At 47.0% G+C, this 22277-nt stretch overlaps 1 protein-coding gene across 1 annotated transcript; it reads left to right on the top strand.

The window, feature by feature from the left end:
* Positions 1 to 8245: 8245 nt before the first annotated feature.
* On the top strand, positions 8246 to 21091 carry LOC127029319 (phospholipase A2-like). The gene is made up of 4 exons (XM_050914885.1): positions 8246 to 8291; positions 11506 to 11671; positions 17356 to 17462; positions 20622 to 21091. The coding sequence occupies exons 1-4, from the start codon at positions 8246 to 8248 to the stop codon at positions 20783 to 20785; spliced, it is 483 nt and encodes a 160-aa protein (XP_050770842.1). The 3' UTR covers positions 20786 to 21091.
* Positions 21092 to 22277: the final 1186 nt, after the last annotated feature.

Consider the following 22277-nt stretch of genomic DNA (forward strand, 5'->3'; position numbering starts at 1 on the left):
ATGATTATAATGATAATAATATGACAATAATAATACAAAAAGAATTAGAATATACAAAACAAGTGATGCACAATGCAGTTGCTCACCACTTGCCGACCGATGCCCAGTTAGTTCCCGAGCAGCGATCCGCCCCTCCTGGCCAACTCCCCCCAGTTTCTATACTGGGCATGACATCATATGGTATGGAATATCCCTTTGGCAGGTTTGGGTCAGCTGTCCTGGCTGTGTCCCCTCCCAGCTTCTTGTGCCCCTCCAGCCTTCTTGCTGGCTGGGCATGAGAAGCTGAAAAATCCTTGACTTAGTGTAAACACTACTTAGCAACAACTAAAAACATCAGTGTGTTATCATCAACATTATTTTCCTACTAAATCCAAAACATAACACTATACCAGCTACTAGGAAGAAAAATCAACTCTATCCTAACCGACACCAGGACAACAGAGTTGACCTCCTCTTTGCTGCCCAGCTTAGAAGGCCAAACACGCTACAAGAATTTACCCACTTCTTTATCATTGCAGATCTTCCTGCTAACTATACAAGCATTCTTATTGTAGGCAGTTTCTTGGTGTGCTGGGAACTGGGTGAACTCCTGAACTCCCAAGTGGTGACTGACATCCATGAAGTGATAAAGGCATTTCAGCAGGCACAGCCTACTATCTCGTTCCACCACGTCACGACCAACAACATTCTAATGATAAATTAGCACTTAAAATTATAATTACACTATCTATGTCCTTCAGTGTGGTCTTAAGTTTACTGTAAGTACTAGGACTGGTATGAGAAATAGGCAGGAGAGCCAGGTAAAGGTTTAAATTTTCCTATACTTGTCAGCAAAAGACTACGTGAAATCTTAACCAAAACTCCTTGTCAGGATTATTTGCTCAACATAAAAGAGGTAGTTTTACTGGGAATTGAGAAGATCTCTGTGGGGCTGGGAGCCTTCCATGTTGGCAGTTCCTTGCTGTGGCTTGAGGGCTGTTGGTCACACAAGGCACTAAGCTATTCAGCATTCAGAGCACAGCAGCATCCAGCCCTCACCTAACCTGTCCTTGGGCGCAAAGGTACAGGCTTTGATCAGATAAATCCTTGTCATGCAAGAGAGAAAAGGACTGGCACTGGGACCACAAATGTGGTCATTTACCCACTACAAGCACAAAGCCTGAAGATGAGATGTCATACATGCAGCATGCCCTCAGCTGGGGGCTGGTCAGACAGGAAAGAAACACAAACCAGCTAGGTGACCACAATGACCAGCTCAGAGCATTGCCTTCCCACCAGAAAAAATTGCAGAGCCGTCTCCTCTCTTCCTCCTGAACGGTGGAGCTCTTTTCACTGTCCTGATGTTTTTTCCTTTTCTTTTTTTCCAAACCTTTTAATATACCAAGTATGAAACCCAGAAGACAACAATTTCCACAGCAGAGAAGAGGTGATGAGTCATGAAGCAAAAACAAGGTAGCGGTGGCAAATATGAGCGTTGGCGCAGGGGTGTATACATGTATAGAAAGAGAGAACTTTTGAGGGGCCCGTGGAAGGATATTAACTGTGTAAGTTACAGTATTTGAAGTTGGGCTTGATAATTCAGATTGTGATTGGGGAAATAGTAAAGAAGAGTTTCCCAATCCCAGTTAATCAATATAAGCTTAATCGTATGTCTCTGTGTGGGTTAACAAAACCCTGGTCTGACAAACAGCAGAGGGATTCCAGGAACGTTTAAAAACTTGCCATATGCAGCACTGGTTGATGTCAAGAAAAGAGAGCAGCTAAACCCTTGTTCTCCAGTTCCTCTCCTAATAAACGTACAGCAGTATCCTTGAGCTCATGGCCAACCTTTAGAAGGGCTACAGGAAAGCAGATCGTGAATTATCATAGTAGTGCCTTCAGGGAATGCTTGATTTCACATTTGCTGTAGGAGCAGCAACACCACCTAAAATTTAGCCCATTATTGGCTTTCTCTTTATATACTCAGATATCAAACATAAAAGACACTAGTCTGTACACTAGATGCATCCTAATAAAGCAATCTGGATAATGGAGTGGAGGTAGCGTAACATACATCCTCTTTTCTTCAGGAAGTCTCTAATGGCCCGTCCTCTTAAAAGTGGAAGATTCAGAGCTCCCAAGTGCTCCATGATCTAAACAGAACTGACTGCTGTTATGAATGGAGGCCTTCAATAAAAAAGCACTTTTCTGTCTCTGTTGGTACCTGAGGCTTGAGACAGTACCAGCATGAGTCTTCAAGCTATTGATGATGTTGTTAGGTGAAAGTGGTAGGCTGGGACAAAAGGTGGAAGGAGAGAGGTGTAAGATGGCAAGTACAGGATCAGGAGAACTTTTAGCAGTTGAAAAAAAGGAAAATGAAGCCTGAACAATGGGGAAATGAGAAGCTAAAGTAGACAGCATTTGGAGGAGATGACAGCGCACAGCAGATGACATTGGTAGGCACCACTGGAATACACTGGCAGAGCTGAGTAAGGTTGGCGGTCTAGAGTTGTCAGGGTTGAAATGTACTTGCAAAGGTGGAATAAGAATTTTATGTGCTCCTGGTCTGTATTACACCTTCCCCACCCAGGCCATCCCTTCCTCTATGTCCTGGTTTCGGTTGGGATGGAGTTAATTTTCTTCCTAGTAGCTGGTATACTGCAGCGTTTTAGATTTAGTAGGAGAATACTGTTGATAACACACTGATGTTTTCAGTTGTTGCTAAGTAGTGTTCATACTAAGTCAAGGATTTTTCAGCTTCTCATGCCCAGCCAGCAAGAAGGCTGGAGGGGCACAAGAAGCTGGGAGGGGACACAGCCAGGACAGCTGGCCCAAACTGGCCCAAGGGATATTCCATACCATATGACGTCATGCCCAGTATAGAAACTGGGGGGAGTTGGCCGGGAGGGGCGGATCGCTGCTCGGGAACTAACTGGGCATCGGTCGGCGAGTGGTGAGCAACTGCATTGTGCATCACTTGTTTTGTATATTCTAATTCTTTTTGTATTACTATTGTCATATTATTATTATTATCATTATCATCATTTTCCCTTCCTTTCTGTCCTATTAAACTGTCTTTATCTCAACCCACGAGTTTGTTTTTTTTCTTTTCAGTTCTCTCCCCCATCCCACTGGGTGGGGGGAGTGAGCAAGTGGCTGTGTGGTGCTTAGTTGCTGGCTGGGGTTAAACCACGACACTCTATCACCCAGGAGGAGCTATGAACACATGTCTGTTTACATTATCTTTACAACCAGAAAAGAAAAATGTAATTTTTCTCTGTTGAGGACTGCCCATGAATTTAAACAACAGACTTCAAAAAACTGACACGTCAAAACAAGTATTTTAATGGGCTTCAGAGTCTGGATGAGTGTCATGAATCTTGGTGTCATTGGTATGAACTGGTATCATGGGTCTTCCAGCTTTGTCTCTGACAGGGGTTCCTGTTAAATGGACACAGACTTTTATGTTAGCCATTCCTTTTCAGGGAACTCGGAGGCACTTCAGGAACTTGTCGTGGATGTCAGAGTGTACGTTCATCTCCGTGTGTGTGTGTTCCCTGGGCCTCCCACCGGATGAAGCAGCCCAGCCTCTTGGTGGATCTCACCAACGAAACAGCCTGAGGTGGTGTCAGTATTTAAATAAGACGCCTTTATTCAGCCTGTTCCTGTTTTAGGTGTACTTTAATTCTGGTAATATAGCCTCTCTTTTAAGTGGGAAATGCCAGCAGGGCTCTAAAAGGAAAGCCAACTTTCTAAGGGTGCCCAGCTGATAACATAGGCCTGTTTTCACCCATCCCTTTGCATTGCTACAGGCAGGGCTCAAGGTGGCTCCAAGGAGATGCTCTTCTCCCTGGTTTGCACCGACAGCAATGCCCCCAGGTGGTGCTGGCAGCACGCTCCGCGTTGCCGGGGCATGCTGCGTTTCTGATGTCCTGGCTACCCGTGGCCAAGGCACACTGCAGTCGTGAAAACCTTTTCGGAGTCACGGCCCCATTGCCCTGACGGATGCACTAGGTTACGTGATGTCCACCGAAGCCCGACGGTTTCTGGAGGGCACGAGAGCCTCTCTGTTCCCGAGCGAGCCTGCCTTGCAGGCGGCAGAACGACTGCTTGCTCTGCAGCAAAAGGGGAGTTACAGGCAGACCAGACAAGGAAATGGATACTTGTGAAGAGCATAACAGATAGTGTCACTAACACTTGCGATAAAAAGACTGCTAAAGTCAGAAAAGCCTTGACATTTCCAGTGACGAGAGAACGAGGCAGCCGGGCCAGTCCCCCCCCCGCAGTGACTGCACTCCCTCACGATGTCTTTCCACCTAATGAGAGCGCAGGAGGACAACGAGGGGACACCTGCACCCCACCTCCTTTCCACGGGTTGTGTCTCCTCTCCCTGTGCCCTGGGGAAGGGATACGTGAAGGGATGCAGCTCTGGGTTTTGTGTGTTGTTAACAGGGTTAATGAGGGGTAACAGATCCTCACGAGGGCCGGAGGCAGCCGTGAGGAGGGAAAGGAGCCTGCCTTGAGGGGTGGTGTTGCTCTTCCCTAGCACGTGGCCCACAATATGTTGCCTCACATCCAGCAATGCTAATAAGGAAGAAGCTACTGCTCCCTTAGCATCTCACATCACCCCCCTGCTTCCACTATCCATCATTTCCTTCATCCCAAGCACAGGACTCATGTCAGATCTGCCTGCCTTCCTTGCAGCAGCATTATATGTGTAGACCTTGAGGTCCACTCCTTCATGGGAGGACTGCAAGCAAGTGTGCAGAAGGGGCACATTTCATGTAGAAATGAATTCTGAGGGGAAGGTCCCCGACAGTCAGCTCAGGAGACACCACCTTCTGAGATCGTGCTGGGAGAAAACTGCCACAGCAAAAGCCTGAGAGGTGGCCTTAACTTCTTCATCACCTGAGGTGTATATACGTGTGTGTGCCTGTGTGTCTGTGTGTCTGTATGTGTGTATGTGGCAGTCTTAGATACGGGGTTTTTTTTCCTCTGAACAGGTAATATGTGGAGTTAGTTTCCCTTTAGAACTGATTTTCCCTTCTAACTCCCACTACCCAAACTGTCATTCTGTATCCTTGAGTCTCTTTAGTCATCCTCCTATAAACCAGTCTTCGGGAGGGGGGGGGGCACTTCCTTTAGGGAACCTCTAACGCCCATGGTATTGCAGGAAAGCTTCCTCTGCCCCTTGTGGGAAAAGCCCTTGGCCTGGGCAGCAAATGCATCATTGAATCTGCTGGTACTGACCAGAGACCTCTTCTTGCGGTTGGTGGTGACATCCACAGAGATGCCTGGGTATTTCATTTGAGGAAGAACAGCCTCTATGGGATGAAGGACAGCCCGGCTTCTACAACATCTGACATCTTGAACCTTACTGAGTAAATGTCATTAAAAACTGTGTAGATCATATAAATTCTTCTCCCCTTCAGCTGAAGGGGACTTTTCCCTAATAGTGCCTTTCCGTAACATGAAGCCCAAGAGCATGAGGTAGTATCATCCATGAGGGCCAGCTGTTTTGGTGGTGCAAACCAAGGGAACTCTGTCTGCAACAGAGCTGGTTCATCTGAAGAAATAGCCCTCCAACAGTACAGCTTGATTGCCCCATGCAAGCAACCTGAGGCTGAAAGTAAGTTTATTCCCTATGCAGTTTTGGAGAGCCAGTAGTCTGTATAGCTCAGTTTGCTGAGACGATATCCAATACCCTCGTGTGCTGCCTCTTGCTACTACTGAGAAGTGGAGCTCAGGCAGGTAATACGCAAAACGCACATGAAGGAGTGAGATCAGGGAATTAATTTTGTTTCCCTAAACAATAATAAAAATGCCTTCATGATCCCAGTGCACTTGCCATAACACAGCAAGACCACGATTAGCACTTAATACTGTTTAATAAAGATGCTGATTAACTTAGGCAACAGTAATCAGTAGTTGCACAGATAAATAACAAACTTGACCAATCAGCAGTGTGAAACCATCACAAGGAAACAATACATTAATTCTGCTTTCCATTTTAAGTTTGAATTTGGGCATCTCTCCCTAATACCCCGCAGAAGTCTTCTTCAAACGTTGCAGATACATTTGGCTGTCAAAGGAGCCTGTATTTCTTTATTTTGTATTTATTGCTGAACTGGGGACAGAAACCTCATCTATTATTTGGGGGGCAGGGGGCCGTGAGAAAGGAAGAACAGAATTAAACTGTGGTCTGAAAATTTATAATGCCTTTTTTGATCAGGTTTATAATTCAGGAAGGCTTTGAAAGAACAAGATTAAATGTAGGTTTTCAAACCCAAATGACTCTGATAAATCCAAGTCATAGAGTAGACACTCCGGGCACTCGAAGGCACTTCGCCGGGCTTGGGGACCCTGGGAATCCTGTAAAGCATCTGCAGAGGTTCCTCACAACTCCCCCTTGGTCCCCACTTAAGAACGGGGCCTGCCAGGTATCTGTCAGGGATGGAGCTTGCTCTAACAAGGCGTCTTGTTCAGCCAGGGCCCACACGGTTCTTCAAAGCCTACCTTCTTCTTTGCATTTCCCATTTTGAGGACCTGCATCCACAGAGCCCTTGAATACAGCACACCCGCCCTCCGGCATACTCCTTCTGCAAACTTACGTTCTTGAGGTTAAATATTAGCCAGCAACAGCTCACATACATAGGATTTGGCATTATTACTTGAGCAAATGTATAATTACTGATGAGAGTTTCCAAGGGAGGAGGTATAAGCTGCGCAACTCCTCCTGGGCCCCTCCGACGTTGCGGAGGAGCCGGGACACGGAGCAGCTGTGTGAGTGGTGTGCTCTCCTTGCCCTCCTCCCTCCCCTGCTGCCAGCACATGGCCCATCACGGGGCCAGCGGCAGGCAGGGGATTTCGAGCTCACAGTTGTCATGAGATTTACCCAATTCTGCCGTCTCGTTTGCCCTGTACCAAAGGCACCCGATATATACTCTCTCGTGAAAACTTGCTTGGTAAAGAGTGCCAGCTGCTGTGGTGGGGCTGGTCTCAGCAGAAGGGAGCCCCATAAATGACTCGCTGCTGACCTTTGATTCTAGTACCAATATTTAGCAAGCAAATATTTAAAACCACGCCATTAAGAAGGGAGGCACAGCTTTACCATGGAGAACTCGGGCAAGGGGTGCTGCTGAGAAGGGCCCAAGCTGTGCAGGGGAAGGGGCAAGCAGCCTTTTTCCCCTCCTCTCCCTCTCCCAGCAGAGCAGCCAGCCCTGCCCATCATGCCCACGCTGGGGAAGAGGCAGATGCTTAGACTCTGACAAGGTGGATGGTTGCTGTACCAAGAAAGGCAGGAGTATTAAAGCCCTGGAGGGCTGGGTGAAGCTGTTTCAACCCCAAAGGCAAAACAACCATGACCATCCCTCCTGCTCACATTGCCTGCTGCCCCGCACAAACAGAGGCTGTGTGATGGGGAGACCACCCTGCCGATCCGGCTGCCCAGTGTGACTAGAGCACGGCTAGCCCCAGGGGGACTGTCCCCAACCGCTGGTCTGTTGCCGTGGCTGGGACCCACATACCGACGAGTCTTCAAGAAATCAATTGGTCTCACTCAGGTGCAGCAACAGGCCGAGAGGGTATTTTTCCCTTGGGAGTGGCGCAGGATTAGCTCTGTTGGTCAGTTTATAATTAGATACTTGCACCTAACAATATTCTTTCTGTTGGATTTTTATAGTTTTGTTTCTTCTTTTTTAAACGTGAAAAATAATCAGTCTTAAAATAAAATAATTTACAAAAAAAAATTACCCTGGAAAGAGTGACCTATAAAAAGAGAAAATCCTTGCCAGGCGGATGCCACAGCAGCGAGCCCAAGCCACAGAAAGCCCAGTTGCAGGCTTCCCTTTTCCATAGCTACTCAGAGGTTAACCAGGGTCTGTAAGCAAACAGCTTAAAGAAGGAGCCCAGCTTAGTGCCTGGGTGTCTCGGGCTGTCGGGGGGACGCCAGCCTAATGCCCTTCCAGCAGCCCCTCCCTCCCAAAGGCGATGCTAGGCAAACAGAGCCAGCCCTCGCCCCCTCCCCGCGCAGCAAGGAGCTCGCTACTGGGACAGACTGGACCCAGGCTGGGGCTCAGGGACATCACAGAGGAGGGTGTTCCACTTCAGACGGGCGTGGAGCCATGTACATATAAAACCTGGAGCAGCGGCCCGGGAGGATTGTTAAGTACACCCACACTTCGGCTCACTTGGCAGCACGGTGAGGTGCTGCCGGCCGTCCCGGCGGCTGAACCCCAGGGTACAGGAGCACGGGAGCTATCTGCCCATGGGCTCCCGCCTGCTGCTGCTGCTGCTGCTGCTGCTTCAGGCAGGTGAGTACCACCTCTCGGTCCCTCTCCCTCCCCATGCCTCCCTCCGTCCCAGGACAGCCTCTCCGCTTGCCGTCCGTTTTGCCTGCTTCACAGCAGGCACCTCGGTGTGGTTTGGCCAAGTGAGAAAAAAAAGCGGCACTCAACTCTTTTCAGCTTTATAGCGAGGGGCTGTGTAAGTGAGCTGCCTGCCCACTTTGCTTCCCTGGCAGTTTACATAGCTGGGGATATATAAACATGGGTCATTTTCTTTTTGAATAGGTCTCTGCTACAAAGTTGTTGGCATCTGTGTTTATTCATAGAAATACCCTCTTTTTATAGCAGTGACCATGGAGTAAGCAGTTTTCAATTAATCTGAATTTAAAATAATTTTAAAAAAGCCTGTTAAAAAAAGCCATAAATGTCTGCTAACATAAAGCCCCTACACACAGAGGCAACACGACACTAAACTGGCAGGTCTGAGGTTATACCTGCAGTACAGTTTTAAAATAAAAAACAAAACCTTGCCTTAATCTACAGCAAAGGCTGCCTGTTTAAGCAGGAAATAGAAAGTGTAAGTTGTCAGATTCGCCTCTGCTCACCTCCCTGCAGGTATGTTCTCTGCTAAGGTGCCCCATTAGTAGTATAACTAATGATTGGGCATGCTCCTAATGGGAGATGTGGCTAAATGCAGGCTGCTATGGAGACTCAGGCTTTTTCAAGGCTTTCCCAGCTGCGTTGGCTTGGCTGCCCAGCATAGAAAAAGCAATTTCAGTTCTTGGTCAAGTTATTAGCTGTGCACCTGAATATTGAAATGTATTTGCTGGGGCTGACCTCTCAGCTGCAGCGACCCACTGTTGGCTCATAACCCAGCCAGCTTTCAAAGAACGAAACAGGAACATCAGAGGCTGCCTGGATGCCCACGTTATTTCAAGCTCTTGCAGAGCACGCAGCCCTAAGCACACTAATTGAGTCTTTTGGACTCAATTCCCTTTAGGGCTTTCTCTCCGCTTTCATGAGCAGCTCTACACTGTAATTACAGTTCCTTGATCCTCAGAGATATCCCCAAAAGAAGAATGGCCCTTCTTCTGGGTCAGGTGCAATTACCTTACACCAGCCTCGGCTGTTTTCAGCCAGCGGCCAACAGACCAAGTCCAGCAGTCCTGGCTTAAGAGGTCAGCGAAAGACAGCTAAAAAAAATGCAAGCCACTCGTCCGGAGGCCTGAATGCCTACAAAGGAGTTTTTGTCTCCATTGGAACATTTTCAGGGTCTGCAAACTGCAACAGGTTGAAAAAGCATGATTTTTAACCCAAAATCCAGAGCAGCTCACTGCTTCTGATTTCCCCCGGGGTGCCTGAGAGCTGAGCCCCCTTCTAACTCCGGAGCCCCACTGTTCAGACAAGGGAAATAGGTTGTCTCTTTAGTTTCGAATAACACCTGTCTAGTGTGTTTTTAGCACAAAACCTGAACACTCAAGTAGTGTTTAGGTGAGCAGCAGTTACTTTTTCAGAAATGTGCATTTAATCCCCGAGGAGTGCTCCGGGAAGCATAAGGAGACTGCACGAAACCCTGTGCCGGGACAGCCCGAGGCGCCGATCACCAGGGCAAAAATGGTGGAGGGCAGCACTCGTTCCTGCTGGGGGCTCGGGCTACAGAGAGGGAGCAAAGCCCTCCTTGTCCTTCATGGGGAGAGACCCTCCTTGTTCTCGCTGGGATTTGGATCAGGCTAGGAGGGCGGGCCAGCCCAGGAGATGCGGGGAGAGGCCCAAGCAAGGGGATTAGAGGCTAGGTTTTAAAAGGAAAGCAACTGTTTTAATAATAGTATTGAGTCCTCGGGTGGTTTAGGGGATTAATTAGTCCGTGTTTGCACAACACTTCGAAGAGGTCAAGCATGCTGCAATAGCTGAGGGCAGGTGGCAAAGCAACTTCGGTGGTGGGTTCCCAGCTCCGAGGCATCACCTCCCTCTCCATCCAAGCGTGCTGCAAAGTCCCCCCATTCCGGCAGGCTTTTCTTTGCAGAGCGGCTGTGCACGGGTGGGAGGAGCGGCTGGGTTAGGCAGTCGGTCTGAGGGGTTTGATGCTACCGGTGAGTAGCTTTGCCATGCACGATAGAGCAGCGCAAAGTGCAGTTGTTCCTTCACAGTAAACCCAGGCAAGAAATACTCCTGTCTGTCGCTATCGTTAACATGATAAGCATCAATGTTTGCAGCTGAGCATCACAGTGGTTTGAGTATTAGGGGCAGGGTACTCTTAGTTTCCGTAACAGTTATTGCAAGGTAGAGTCTGTGGTTTCTAAAAGAGTTGCAAATTAACATGTGAAATCACAACACTGTTTGAAAGACTTGTAACTCAAAAATCTCCAGACCGGTTTGGGTGGACATCCGCACACTTCAGCTGACACAGAGCTCCTTTTATTTGTTTTCCAAATTCATGCAGCCAACCTGATGTTATGACTTAAATGGAATGTAATAACGGAAGCAGATGTAAGTGTTGCTGGCACTTCCAAACGCTCAAAAGAAAGTTGATATACATACATCTTGGCTAATGTAGACATTCTATCCTTGACAAAGTATACCTTACAGGCTCAGGGACTTGTAGTTATCCCTCTATGCAAATTAATAGTACTGTCAGCTTTTTGCCATCTGGAGAAGGGGTTAAAATATCCTGAATAGGAGGGGAAACTTGGATAATATAAGACATCTTGGGCAACATAGAAACCTCTTTTTTCTGTAGAGCCCAGGTTAGGTCTGGTTGTGTGCTTGTCCTCTGCTGCTTCACCTCCGACTTGGGACCACAGTGTAGCTAGTAAGCTTCCCCAGGTTTGGGAGCTCTGGGGTGCAGTGAAGCCCAGCTGGCTCTGCATGGTGCTGGCACAGGCCCTGCAAAGCTTAACAGCTTGGGCTCTGTGATGTGCAAAACCAGGCGCACCGCTCCTAGGTGCAATATAGCTGCAATCACACGCTAGTGCACCAGAGCTAGTAAGTCTTGCTTGAATTGGGCTCCCTCTGCAGAAAAAGCCTGCTTGGGTATTTCTGCATCTGCCTCCTGGTTATCCCAGCCCTCAGGTAAGGCCCCTGCAGAGTCCCCTTTGCAGGCTGAACGTCATGGCTAATTAGATTGTCAAGGCTGCACCCAGCCAACCAGTCAAAAACAAAAAAAATCCCCCTTTAAGGACTTTAAGAATATCATTGTCAGGCGTGTTGAATCCTTGTGTGTAGCCATGTCCTGTCTTTGCAGTCTGGAAAGATGCTCTGGGAAAATCCCATTCACTGCACACCCGAGGAATCATCGAATTGGCAGAAGCTATATCGTGTGGCACAGGACGGTCTCCCTTGGCATATATTGGCTATGGATGCTATTGTGGACTGGGAGGACGAGGGTGGCCTAAAGATAAAACAGACTGGTAAGAAGAACCTCAACTATGTTGTCCAGAAGCAGTGCAGATCTCCTCACTCTTCCCTGTTCGTACTACTGTGACTCCATGGACTTGTTACTGCCCTGTGGAGGGGGAACTTAGCATATATGAACAGCACTGGGGAATTGTGAGTGAGGACCCACGTATCACTTGGGGTTTGAAGGAGGGTTTAACCACCTTCTGGATGAGAGCAGAGGTCGTGGGACCTGGTATTCTGTGGGGTGGAGGGCAAAGGAGGAACCAGGGTATGATTTCATGAAATAGCTGCATGTTTATTCATAGAGAGCAAGCCCTGCCTGAAAAAAGGGGTGTGACCAAAGTATTTGGAGAGTTATTTTGCCCAGGTCCTGAAAATGGCAGCGATGGGAATATCACTGTTTATCCTCTGGAAGAAATCCAGATCATTGCAAGGAGTAATCAAACCTGTTGCCTTAATTGCCTGTTAGTTCACTCTGAATCAAGGAAGAACAACAAAAGGGGAGAGCATGGTGTTATTTCCCCCCTTCTTTGTTAGTGGGGAAGATGCTGTGCTTGTTATTCCGAGGCTAAAAGCAATTAGTTTAGGAGGTGCTGCAATCAAAGGTTTCTTTCTTGTACTTTTCAATTAGCATACATGTAAATCTTGAGCATGATGGACTCTTGTGTGCTCTGAGCCTTTTATTTGCAGACTTGTCTGGTTTTAAACCTCAAAGACAGAGCACACAAGTCTATCTGTTTATCTACAGTCAACAGGCCAGGTGCTACCGATAAGCAAGCACTGCCTTTAGCCGGAGCGAAGGCAGTGTGCAGCTCACTGGGAAGGAAACTAAGCTTTCCAGAATATCCAGCCATTGGAGACATTTCGCATTGCTACAAAACTAAACTTTTGTTGAATTGGCAGGACAGAAAAAGGAAAAAAAGGAAGAAAAGATGCCAAGGTTAAAGGCCAACTCCTCTGTGGGCATAAAAGAGCAAGTGTCCCCTAAAACTAGTGGAGATGTCTTCATTAATGCAGCGAGATATTTCACTCCCAAAGCCCTCTCTTCACATCCCTGGTTTGTACCTGTGAAACATTTAATCTATGAAACAGTCAATACAGGACTTACAAATAATGAGTAACTGCCTACAGAGTGTCATAGCTTTCAGGTGTAGAGATTTCTTTTAATTTTCAGTAATATCTCTTGACCTGCTTATCACCACCTACAGCAGTGTCTGTAAACATGTTTATTATTTTTGTTAGCCCTTTATCAACTCTCAGAACCAGGTCTTTAAAGTAAGACACGACTTCACTAATTTGGAGTACTTCTTTTACCGAAGGGCTGAATGGAGTCACCTAAATGCTGTTTTCCACAAACGTTGGGTGACCCCCAAGTTTAGGTTACTCTGGGAGATGCAAGTGGTCAGCACTCCTGAAAAACAGACAGAGAGAGTAAAATATGGCCACGTGTTTGTCAGCCAGTGTTTCTGCTGCCGTTTGATTTCCATGGGATATGGATTTTATCCTAACGGCAGAAAGCGAGACTCTGCAACTGGAAATGCCTCAAAATACCAGATAGTTTGTAAAAAGGAAGCTTGATCCTCTAAGTGTATTCATTATTATTCCTTAGCTGCAATGCTTGGCTGCAAAAAAAACCCCAGAAACGTTTTTAGTTAGGTTCTTAGCTAGGAAGAATGGGTAATGCCCCTACCAGATTTAAAATTTTCCATTTTATGTTTCCTAAAGGAATCTTCTGATATCTGTTACTGAGAACTACTGCAAAAATCAGTGTGGTTGAGTACCCCATGCCTGTCAAAGCGACCACATTATTTTCCATATTTGCCATTCTAAAAAAGAAGGAAGCAGAGTGGCAAAACTGCTGGCCTTGAGTGACAAACACTGTTTGAAATGACTCACCCGCTTGACACTTCTAGGTTTGTTACTGAGACCGCTACAAAAGGAGTAATTTTCTTGTAAGTAATTCAGTCAATCTGTCTAGACAGGGCTAGAGTGCTTCTAAGCACCTCTCTTTTATGGGAAAAGAAAAAAAGCCGTTGAGTGGATAATCCTTTTATAAGGTTTATTTCACACACTGACTTTGATGTGGAGTTGTCAGTAATTACCTATTCCCTTTTGTTCCACTCTCACAGGCCCATCACTTCAAGACATAATGGCATCTCTTCCGCATGAAGTCAATAGATTTGTTTCTCCTTCCCCTTTGTTTCCCGGATTGCTGCAGAACCCATTTTGTAAAGCAGGACCTGAAGGTGCTCAGCATCTCCCTGAAAACACCGAATGCCGTGAAAGGCAGGGTGGCGTATATGGCTCATCTAAGTCCTGGCAAACTCATAGGGAAGAGTAAGATTTCCCCTCAGTTGCTGAGTTAAAGCAAAACAAAAGGACACACAGTGGTGGCTGTGCTGTTAATGTGACTAACGCAATGTGACAAATTCTTACCTTAATGGCATTTGCTCAATGGCAGGGGTCTGGCCAGCTGATCCCTGAGGGCCAGCTGGAGCTGTCTGTAGCCATTAGGGCTGTCTCGTAGCCCAGACGCGATGAATAGGTTGCTTACTAACTAGATGACAGGGCTGTATTTGTTTTCCATACCTGTTGACCAGTGCTCTGCCATAGTGTTGGCTGACTCTGTTTGCGCTGGTCTAACTGAGCGTTAGCAGTTTATTAAAAGCTTAACACCACGCTCTGACCCAGGTGCAGGAAAGGGCATTTCCAGACAGGATGGGATCATCGAAGGTAGCAAAGGATAACAATAAGTTTCCTCACTCACTGTATTCCCTGGCAGTTCTTTCGGAGCATCTGAGAGATGTTTGTAACATATGAGCCAAAGTCTCCTTGCTTTTTGTTGGTGTAAGCTACATGTCACCCCACTGCAGTTATGGGTATCATCAGGAGGAACTGGTGTAAGGGGAAGCAGAATTGTGCCCCAGATCCTCCAGTCCTGCAAAATTTATGCAGTCCTCCTGATTTTGCCAAGCCAGCTAAGGAGCAGCAAGTTCTCACAGCTAGCTAGCGCACCTCTCTAGTGCTCATTTGCTTGTCCTTGCCTGATTCACAGACCATCTTTCGCCCCCTCCAAGATCTGTTCTCACTTCTTCTCCTACCTCTTTTTCTGTTCGTTCCCTCTGGCTCTCCATGAAGAGCAATTTCATTCCCTTGGCCCGCAGGCTCCTAACTCCTCCTTTTGCCTCTCTACCTTCACATTGTTCCTCCTCCCCACACTCCTCCATCACTGACACCAACTTTACCGATTTGACTACTGATTCACACTTCAGACCTCATAAACCCTATGATTTCTACAGCTGGCACTCTGCCTCAGCTCAGCCTGATTTGTGGCTCTCCACCGCGGTCTCTTGTGCTCTGTGTCCCATATACGAGACACCCATAATGGGACTGCTCTACCATCTGCCTCCCTGAGGATGGATGAGGCTGTGTTGCAGCTTCAGGTGCGGTAGCCAGGATGCCCTCAGCTACAGCAACTCCTCCAGATGACATGTGCCCCAGTTGTAGCTCAGTGCCGTAGTCCATCCCAGTCATATCATATGGCACATTGCATAGGTACTCATACGTTGGAGAAAGCTGAGACTTCCACGCTTTCCACAAGGCTGCAAATTCTTCTCTCCTTTGGCCTTTCACTTCTAACCTCTTCAGGACAAGCCCAGGAGTGAGGTGTTACTGGATGAACAAAAATCTGACCCACAGCCTGTTACTGCTGTCAGGTTCAACAGGACTGGTTCCATGAGCTGAATAAGGTCTTCTCAATTACAGCAATTGCTGTAACTCCTCATGGGAAAACTTCTAGATACATATATCCCATATGGCTTAGTCACATTCTGAAGTCCTTTGAGGAGCTGGCATGGAGGGAGATACTAGTCTGCTACTGCTAACTTACATTTCTAGGTTTCACAATGCAGTAAGTAGTCTGGTTGTAAGCACCACACAGGTTTCATCTTTGCAAGCTGAAAAAAAAAAAGGCATTTAGTTTGCAGACTCATCTGTGGGATGAAATTGCTATTTTAACTACTAAATTGGGAGCTCAGTCAGTAGGGAAAGCACACTGGACTAAATTCAGCCTGTGTGTAATCACAGGGGTTGCTTGAAGGCTGAATTTCATCTGACTGGTCTGATTCTGTTGTGTCTTTCACACGATTCACCTGATCTAGTTCCAGTCATTTTATTAGAATCTGCATCAGTGGTGGATCATCTTCTTTGCACTTCAGAAATTGTTGGGTTTTTTTCCTGGGCTTTATCACTTCACACAGCCCATCAGCCCTCGTATCTGTAAACCAATTTCTAAAAGGGCAAAATCCTCCTGCAGCAGAGGGTGATGAAGTTCACGATGTTCCTGAGCTCTTGGGTAAGGTAGTGGCAGCTCCCAATGGGTCTCTGGAGAAGCCCCACTTCCTGCACAAGGGACCTTCATCCTTCTTGCAAGGTTTTTCCACTTTTCCAGAGGGATATAATGGTGGAACCCAGAGTGCGTCGCAGACTTTTATTGGCTTTTCAGGTACACTGGCCTCAGGCCTTGAAGATGACAATCCAGGTCTTCAGCTGGATTTGGGTAGCCAGCACAGCCATGCTCCCTTTTGGCCAGCTCATCCACATCTTGAAGACATTCACATCTAGGACTCAAGAGGTTCTCTAAAAGCTGTCTGCTCTTCATTTATCCCTAAGATCAGCCTGCCTTGATGCTTCCCAATTAGTAGAGAGGTTTCTCTGTAGAGTCCCAGTGATCTTGCAGGGACAGCTTCTGAAAAAGCAGGAGCTCACTCCTCTCTGGCTCCAGCCTCTGACCTCGCATCCTTGCTCAACCAACCTTTGTTATCTGGCAGAGAACCTCTCTAAGTGCTGAATCTTTTCTTGGTGTATTTTGAGTCACTAAACTGCCAGAATAAAATTCAAGTGGGGTCAAGTTTTCTACAAATTCTGAAGTAGTTGATAGTGGGAATTATCTCACTGACTAGTTTGTAGGACAGGTATCATCAGCCTAGGTAGTCACCCCCAGCCCCCTCTATGGTCAATGAAAAGCAATTGCACTTTCAAATGCAATGTTTTTCACCTATGTTAGATCTCTGCAGCGTGATAATATGAACTATGTCCCAGACATGCATAAAGGCAGTATAGACCAATGCCTTAGATGGAGGTGTTTACATTTAGGGATCTGAAGTTACCTAATATGAATCCCACCATTGAGGCTGATTGATTGATAAGTTTGTAGCCAGCTCTCAGAAACTGGATGGGCCAAAGAGCACGTGGCAGGTCCAGGTGAACCGAAGAGATGAAGCTGCTTGGTGAGGCTGAGGAAGGCAAAGAACATCCTGACTCCAAATTCTGAGACGGGTCTAAGCCTAAGCCAGTGGCTCACAGTCACGCACCTCATAGTAATGCTTCAGCTCCTTTTCAGTGAGTGGGATTACCATGTGTTGACCACACCTGCCTTTCTGAGGGCAAAAGCTTGGAGGAAGAAGCACGGTGGTCATGGGAGCAAATACGGCGTTAATGAGCTCCTGAGCCATGTGAGCTTTCAAAGAAATGCCAGGATGCTTGGTTCATCCGCAGACGATTTATTGACAGGCTGGGGCAAACATTGCTGTTGTAAGCCGTGCAAGAGTGGAGCACTCCTGGAGTACGTGCAAACACTCCTGAGCAAAACATGCAGGATGTCTGAGCCCAAACTCTCCCTTTTATTCTCTCCCAGGTGCTGCCACAGGCATGACTGCTGCTATGACAAGGCAGAGAAGGAAGGCTGCAGCCCCAAGGTGCAACAGTACCAGTGGGCATGTGAGCAGAACGCTGTGCGGTGTGGTAAGGAAATGCTCGCTCGCATTGGGTTCGTTTCGCTCCCTCCTCCACAGGGGCATAGGCTGACCTAAGAGCTTTGTGGGCCTCAGAGGTAGGTCTGTGTATGCTGAGATGGTTTTAAAGCCACTTTGGGCAATGTCTGTTCTCCTCTGAGCTCTCTTCCCATCCCTTGCCTGGATCACTAGGCTTGCCAAGAGTCCCCAGCTGGAGCTGGGAGAAAGGCTGGAGCCCCAGCACTTCCATCCAGGTAACCTGAGTCCTCCCCAGGCTGAAGAGCAGGAGTGGGGGCCATGGAGCCAACAAGCCATCTCAGTTTGGCAAGGATGCAGACGCCTCTCTGGAGGCTCTCTGCCCACCCGCATTAAGCACACCTGCTCCTTACCAATGCCTTCCCAAAGCTGTGCAATGGTCTGCCTGTGACCGCTTCGGCACGGGTGGTCTTCCCATGGCAGTTTTGGCCCTCCCTCCAGCGGGACTGTTCACTGATTTACTTACCATTATGTACTGCCAGAGAAGAGCCATGCTATTACGCATGTCTGTAAGACAGGTTAAATAGGGTGCCAGCCTGCATCTTTGCCTCGTGTGGGACTCCAGCCTAAAGCCCTAGGGCTCCAGGAGGGATTTTGAAACTTGCAGAGTCGAATGCTCTCGAGTGCCGCAGGCATACAGCGAGTGTAGGCTGTGCTCAGCTCTACAGCTGCTACCCAGTCAAGAAGGTCTTGAATTGCACAGTCACAGCCCGTCAGTGGCTCACACCAGTTTGTTTTGACATACACCAGATGACTTGAGTCTTAGAATTTGTCGCTTCTATTTCTAAGTCTCCAAAAAGTCCCTGATGGTAAAATCCATTGTAGAACACTTCGAAAGTTTGAAAAGAAATATGTGAGAGTAAAACTTGTCCCCATACCATCAAAGCTGCTTGCTTGAACATTAAAAGACTATTTCTACCTTATCAGAAGACCATATTCTACTGGTGCTATCCTCAGCCTCTCCAGCAGCTGAAAATCTGCCAGCAGATATGGGATGGGGCACAGCACATCTGCAGTTGCTCTTTTCCGAGTGCCAGAACAGCCTATTAAATACAAAGTGCTGGCCAAGGAATGTATTGCTTTAATGTATAACTGCTCTCCCTCCCGCTTACCCATATTTCCATAGCTGACCAATATTTTCTGCTAGCTATTTTTATATAAAAAAAAATCCCGTTTCTTTTTGCTGTGAAGGAACAATCCTAGTTGCGGATGTGAGATGTATCATTGAGTCCATGAGACATGGGCAAAGCATGTCCCATAAGAGTGCACTGGGCTGCAGTTGCTCCAACCTGGCTGTCAAGCATTAGTTAAACAAATGCCATTAATTCCTTAACTGATGTCCAGGCAAGGCCTGAGAAGCATCCATCAACTGTTCTCCACAAGCCTTCAGCAGGCTTCACTTCCCCTGACATCCCCCGTGGGGAGGAACAATTGAAATGTGCTCCAAAGGCAAATTTCCTACCCCAGGCTACAGCACAGCAGGTTTTACTGAGGTGTGAAGGTACAATGTCTGATCTCATTCAGACAAAAGGGATGAATCAAATTTCCAGGCGTGCTTGCTGGGCCTAGGGTGGTGATGTCGAGAAACATTAGAAGCAGAACTGCTTGCACTGTCCTTTCTATGCAAGAGGAAATAAATGCCTGTTGCCTGGCACTGTGTCATAAACACAGATATTTTCAGGTAAATTAAACAGAAACTCATTTTACCTAGGACTTCTCCTCCTTTTGCCACTGTTAGGCAGTTTTGTTTGTGGAATGAAAGAAACTGGCAAACCCATATTTTTCAGTCCAGATATGCCATCACATGTAGGCAAATTCCATTCGATAAATATCTGGAATATAGAAAAGGTGGTAAGTTGTGGATGCTGGTCAAAAAAATAATTCCGCTCTAACAGAAATGACTGCCAAGCAATGACTCTTGTACTCACATTAGACTGACAGTGGTTGGCACAGCTTAGGAAGAACTCAAGGAGCAGAGGGCAAGGAGAAAATCAGGCAGGACTGGTAGCTAAGAAAAAAAAGGACTTAGTGCTGAGTCCTCATCGGTGGGACCCTTGAAACACTTTTTACCAGTAAACATGTGATTCTCTTCAGAAAAGCTTAAGAAATATGGGCTCTTCTTATTTATCAGATACAGAGTTGATCCGGCAAAGTCCAGTGAAATCTGGAAAGATTCCTGTACTCTTTGCAGTTGGTTTTGGAGCAAAGCCCACATGCACCGGCATGAAGACACACTTTAAACTTTGCCTAGTGCAGGGTTTGGTCGGTGTTAGATAATCTATAGTAGCAGCCTCAAATAAACAAGACACTGTGCTTTGAAATAATATTAGCCCAATGGCTGCATTTAAGCCACTTTTAGGTGGGATGGGGTTCATTAACCCAAAATCACTCATTTTCAGTGTAGCCACCTGAGCTAGTTGCTTTGATGTTCCTTATGGTCCTTACGTAGTCATATAATTGCATTATAAATAGTTCCATACATACGATTTTAATCAGCTTCGTTAGCTGCTGACTCATAAAAATCAGGTACCTGACCCTGCTGTGGAGTTCCTTGGCTCCTCTGCTGTGATCAGAGAGATGTAAGAGCAACTCACGGAGCACGAGTGAAGGATGCCTGGTGGATGCTTCTATACCCTCAGGTTTCTGAATGTCCCTCCAGGAGACTCTTCCTTTCAAAGCAGCATTTTTCTTTTCAAATTGGTCTGATGTGCAGAGGGAGGAGTTAAAAGGGAAGTTGACTGACTGAGGGAAAATGGAATATTTTTAGCTCAGGCTAAGCTAAAATAATTTTCTTTTTTAGCTTTGGCTGCTGAACTAGACTCCCATTGTTCACACAGCTCTAGAAGCGGGGAGCACTCTGTGCTGGGCAGATTTTTATAAGCATTGCCAATTTACTTTTAGCTGCTACTTTCTGATGCTCTTGGTCACAGTTAAGGTCAGACCTGTTGACAGAGACAGGACAGGGGAGGGTCAGATCCATACACAACATGACATGTTGGTCCTTCTCTCTTCCTGTTCCCACAGCCTCTGTTCCCTCAGAATTGCTTTATTAGGGAATTGTTCCTCTTAAAACTGTTTCTTGTCTTTGTCTGATACAGAATCTCTCATCCTCCACTCACATTTTCTTTTGCAGATAACCTGACAGACCGGTGTGAAAAAATGGTGTGCCTGTGTGACCAAGAAGCAGCCAAGTGTTGGGGAGCAGCCCCATACAACCCACGCTTCATCCTCTGGCCAGACTTTTTATGTGGACAGACTCATCCCACCTGCCATTTCAGATATGGGGGGGCAGAATAGTCTTTTTAGGACCTTTCTTCTAACCCTTTGAATCTGAAGATGCTGGAATAAAATTTCACCTCTTTTACCAGAGCTAACAATGGTGTGAGAGAATTTCTATCAATCAGGCCAGCGTTTATGGGGAGGAGAGACAGGGTAACATATATGCTGCAGTAAGGGTAAGATCCTGCTCTGATCGTGGCCTTTGCAGAAACAGAGGGTTTGGTCTGCAGTGCAGTGGGAACGCATTACCCATCACCAAATGGCTTTTTTGTCCTTTCACATTGCCTGACCTTCAGCTCCCACACATTTGCACGTGATCTAGAAAATATGTAGAGACTTCTGCTGGACTGGCTTGTAAAAACAAAAAAAACCCCAAACCCCCAAACCATCTCTGTGAAAAGATACACTGGCCTTTGAAGACCCGAGGCGTGCCAGTCTGGAAGTAGAGCGACCCACTTTATTTTCCTGGACCTGCAGGAGGAGAGGGGACATAAGAGAGGGAGGATGCCTCATTATTCCTTATTTGTGCTCAGAGGAGTTCTGCTTCCTACCAGAAGGAAAAGCAGAGTCTGGCCCAGGGCAGGGCTCCATCCTTTCTTGTGGGGGTGTGTGTGTGGGGGGGGTGTGGGTGTGGGTGTGTTTCTAAGTTTATATAGCCAGCTGTCTTATCCCTCATGTTCCTGCCTCACAGCAATGGGGACGCTTCTGAGGTGTGTTCAAAGGTAAGCAGAGTTACACTGGGGTATTGCTGTTGCAAGGCCAGCAAGGGTTTCTGACTTCTACTTACTAGTAGGCACACCTGTACTTTGCAAAAGAACATATTCCTCGCCTGCTACACACGCTTCAGAGCTGATACGCTGCTCTCCTATACGTACAGGAGATGCTCTCCTATATTGGCATACCCCCCGGTCACTGACCGCCTGGGAATCAGTTATTGTCACGTCAGGAAACGGGCTATGGAGAACATTAGTCATGTCAAGCAAATCTTTCATTGCTCCTTTTTTTTTAAGGGTATTAGAGGCTTATATTGAAACACTACGTTTCCTTCTGGCAAGAGTAAAACAAAATCCCATTCTTTCAGCCAGGGGTAGCTACGCTCAAGTGGGCCTTCTTTGCCTCTGTTACAAGCCTGTAGGCTGGAGCAAGCCAACAGGACAAGAGCCTCTGTACTGAGGGGTGCAGACAGACTGGAGCCGCAGTTGCACCCCCAGAAGCAATGCATTCGATTTCCTCGGGTAGGTGTTAGCAGCTGGGGGGCCTGGGTAGGTCAGGCTCCTTTCTGTGTCTTCTGAAGCACAGCTGAGAAACTTCGAGTACCACCTTTAAAATAAGAAGTAATGGCAGGGAAAGACCCAAGGTACCTCATCAGAGTCTGGATTCAGAGATATGTGGCCAAACTAAGTGGGGTTTTGGCAGGTGATAATATAAATTTCTTCGCAAAAGGCTGTTTCGCTCCTTGCTGCAGGAGGATGCTGAATGTGCCACTGTGGCTGTCAAAGCTGCAGGAAGA

This window comes from Gymnogyps californianus, chromosome 1 (assembly GCF_018139145.2).
Source record: "Gymnogyps californianus isolate 813 chromosome 1, ASM1813914v2, whole genome shotgun sequence".
NCBI lineage: Eukaryota > Metazoa > Chordata > Aves > Accipitriformes > Cathartidae > Gymnogyps > Gymnogyps californianus.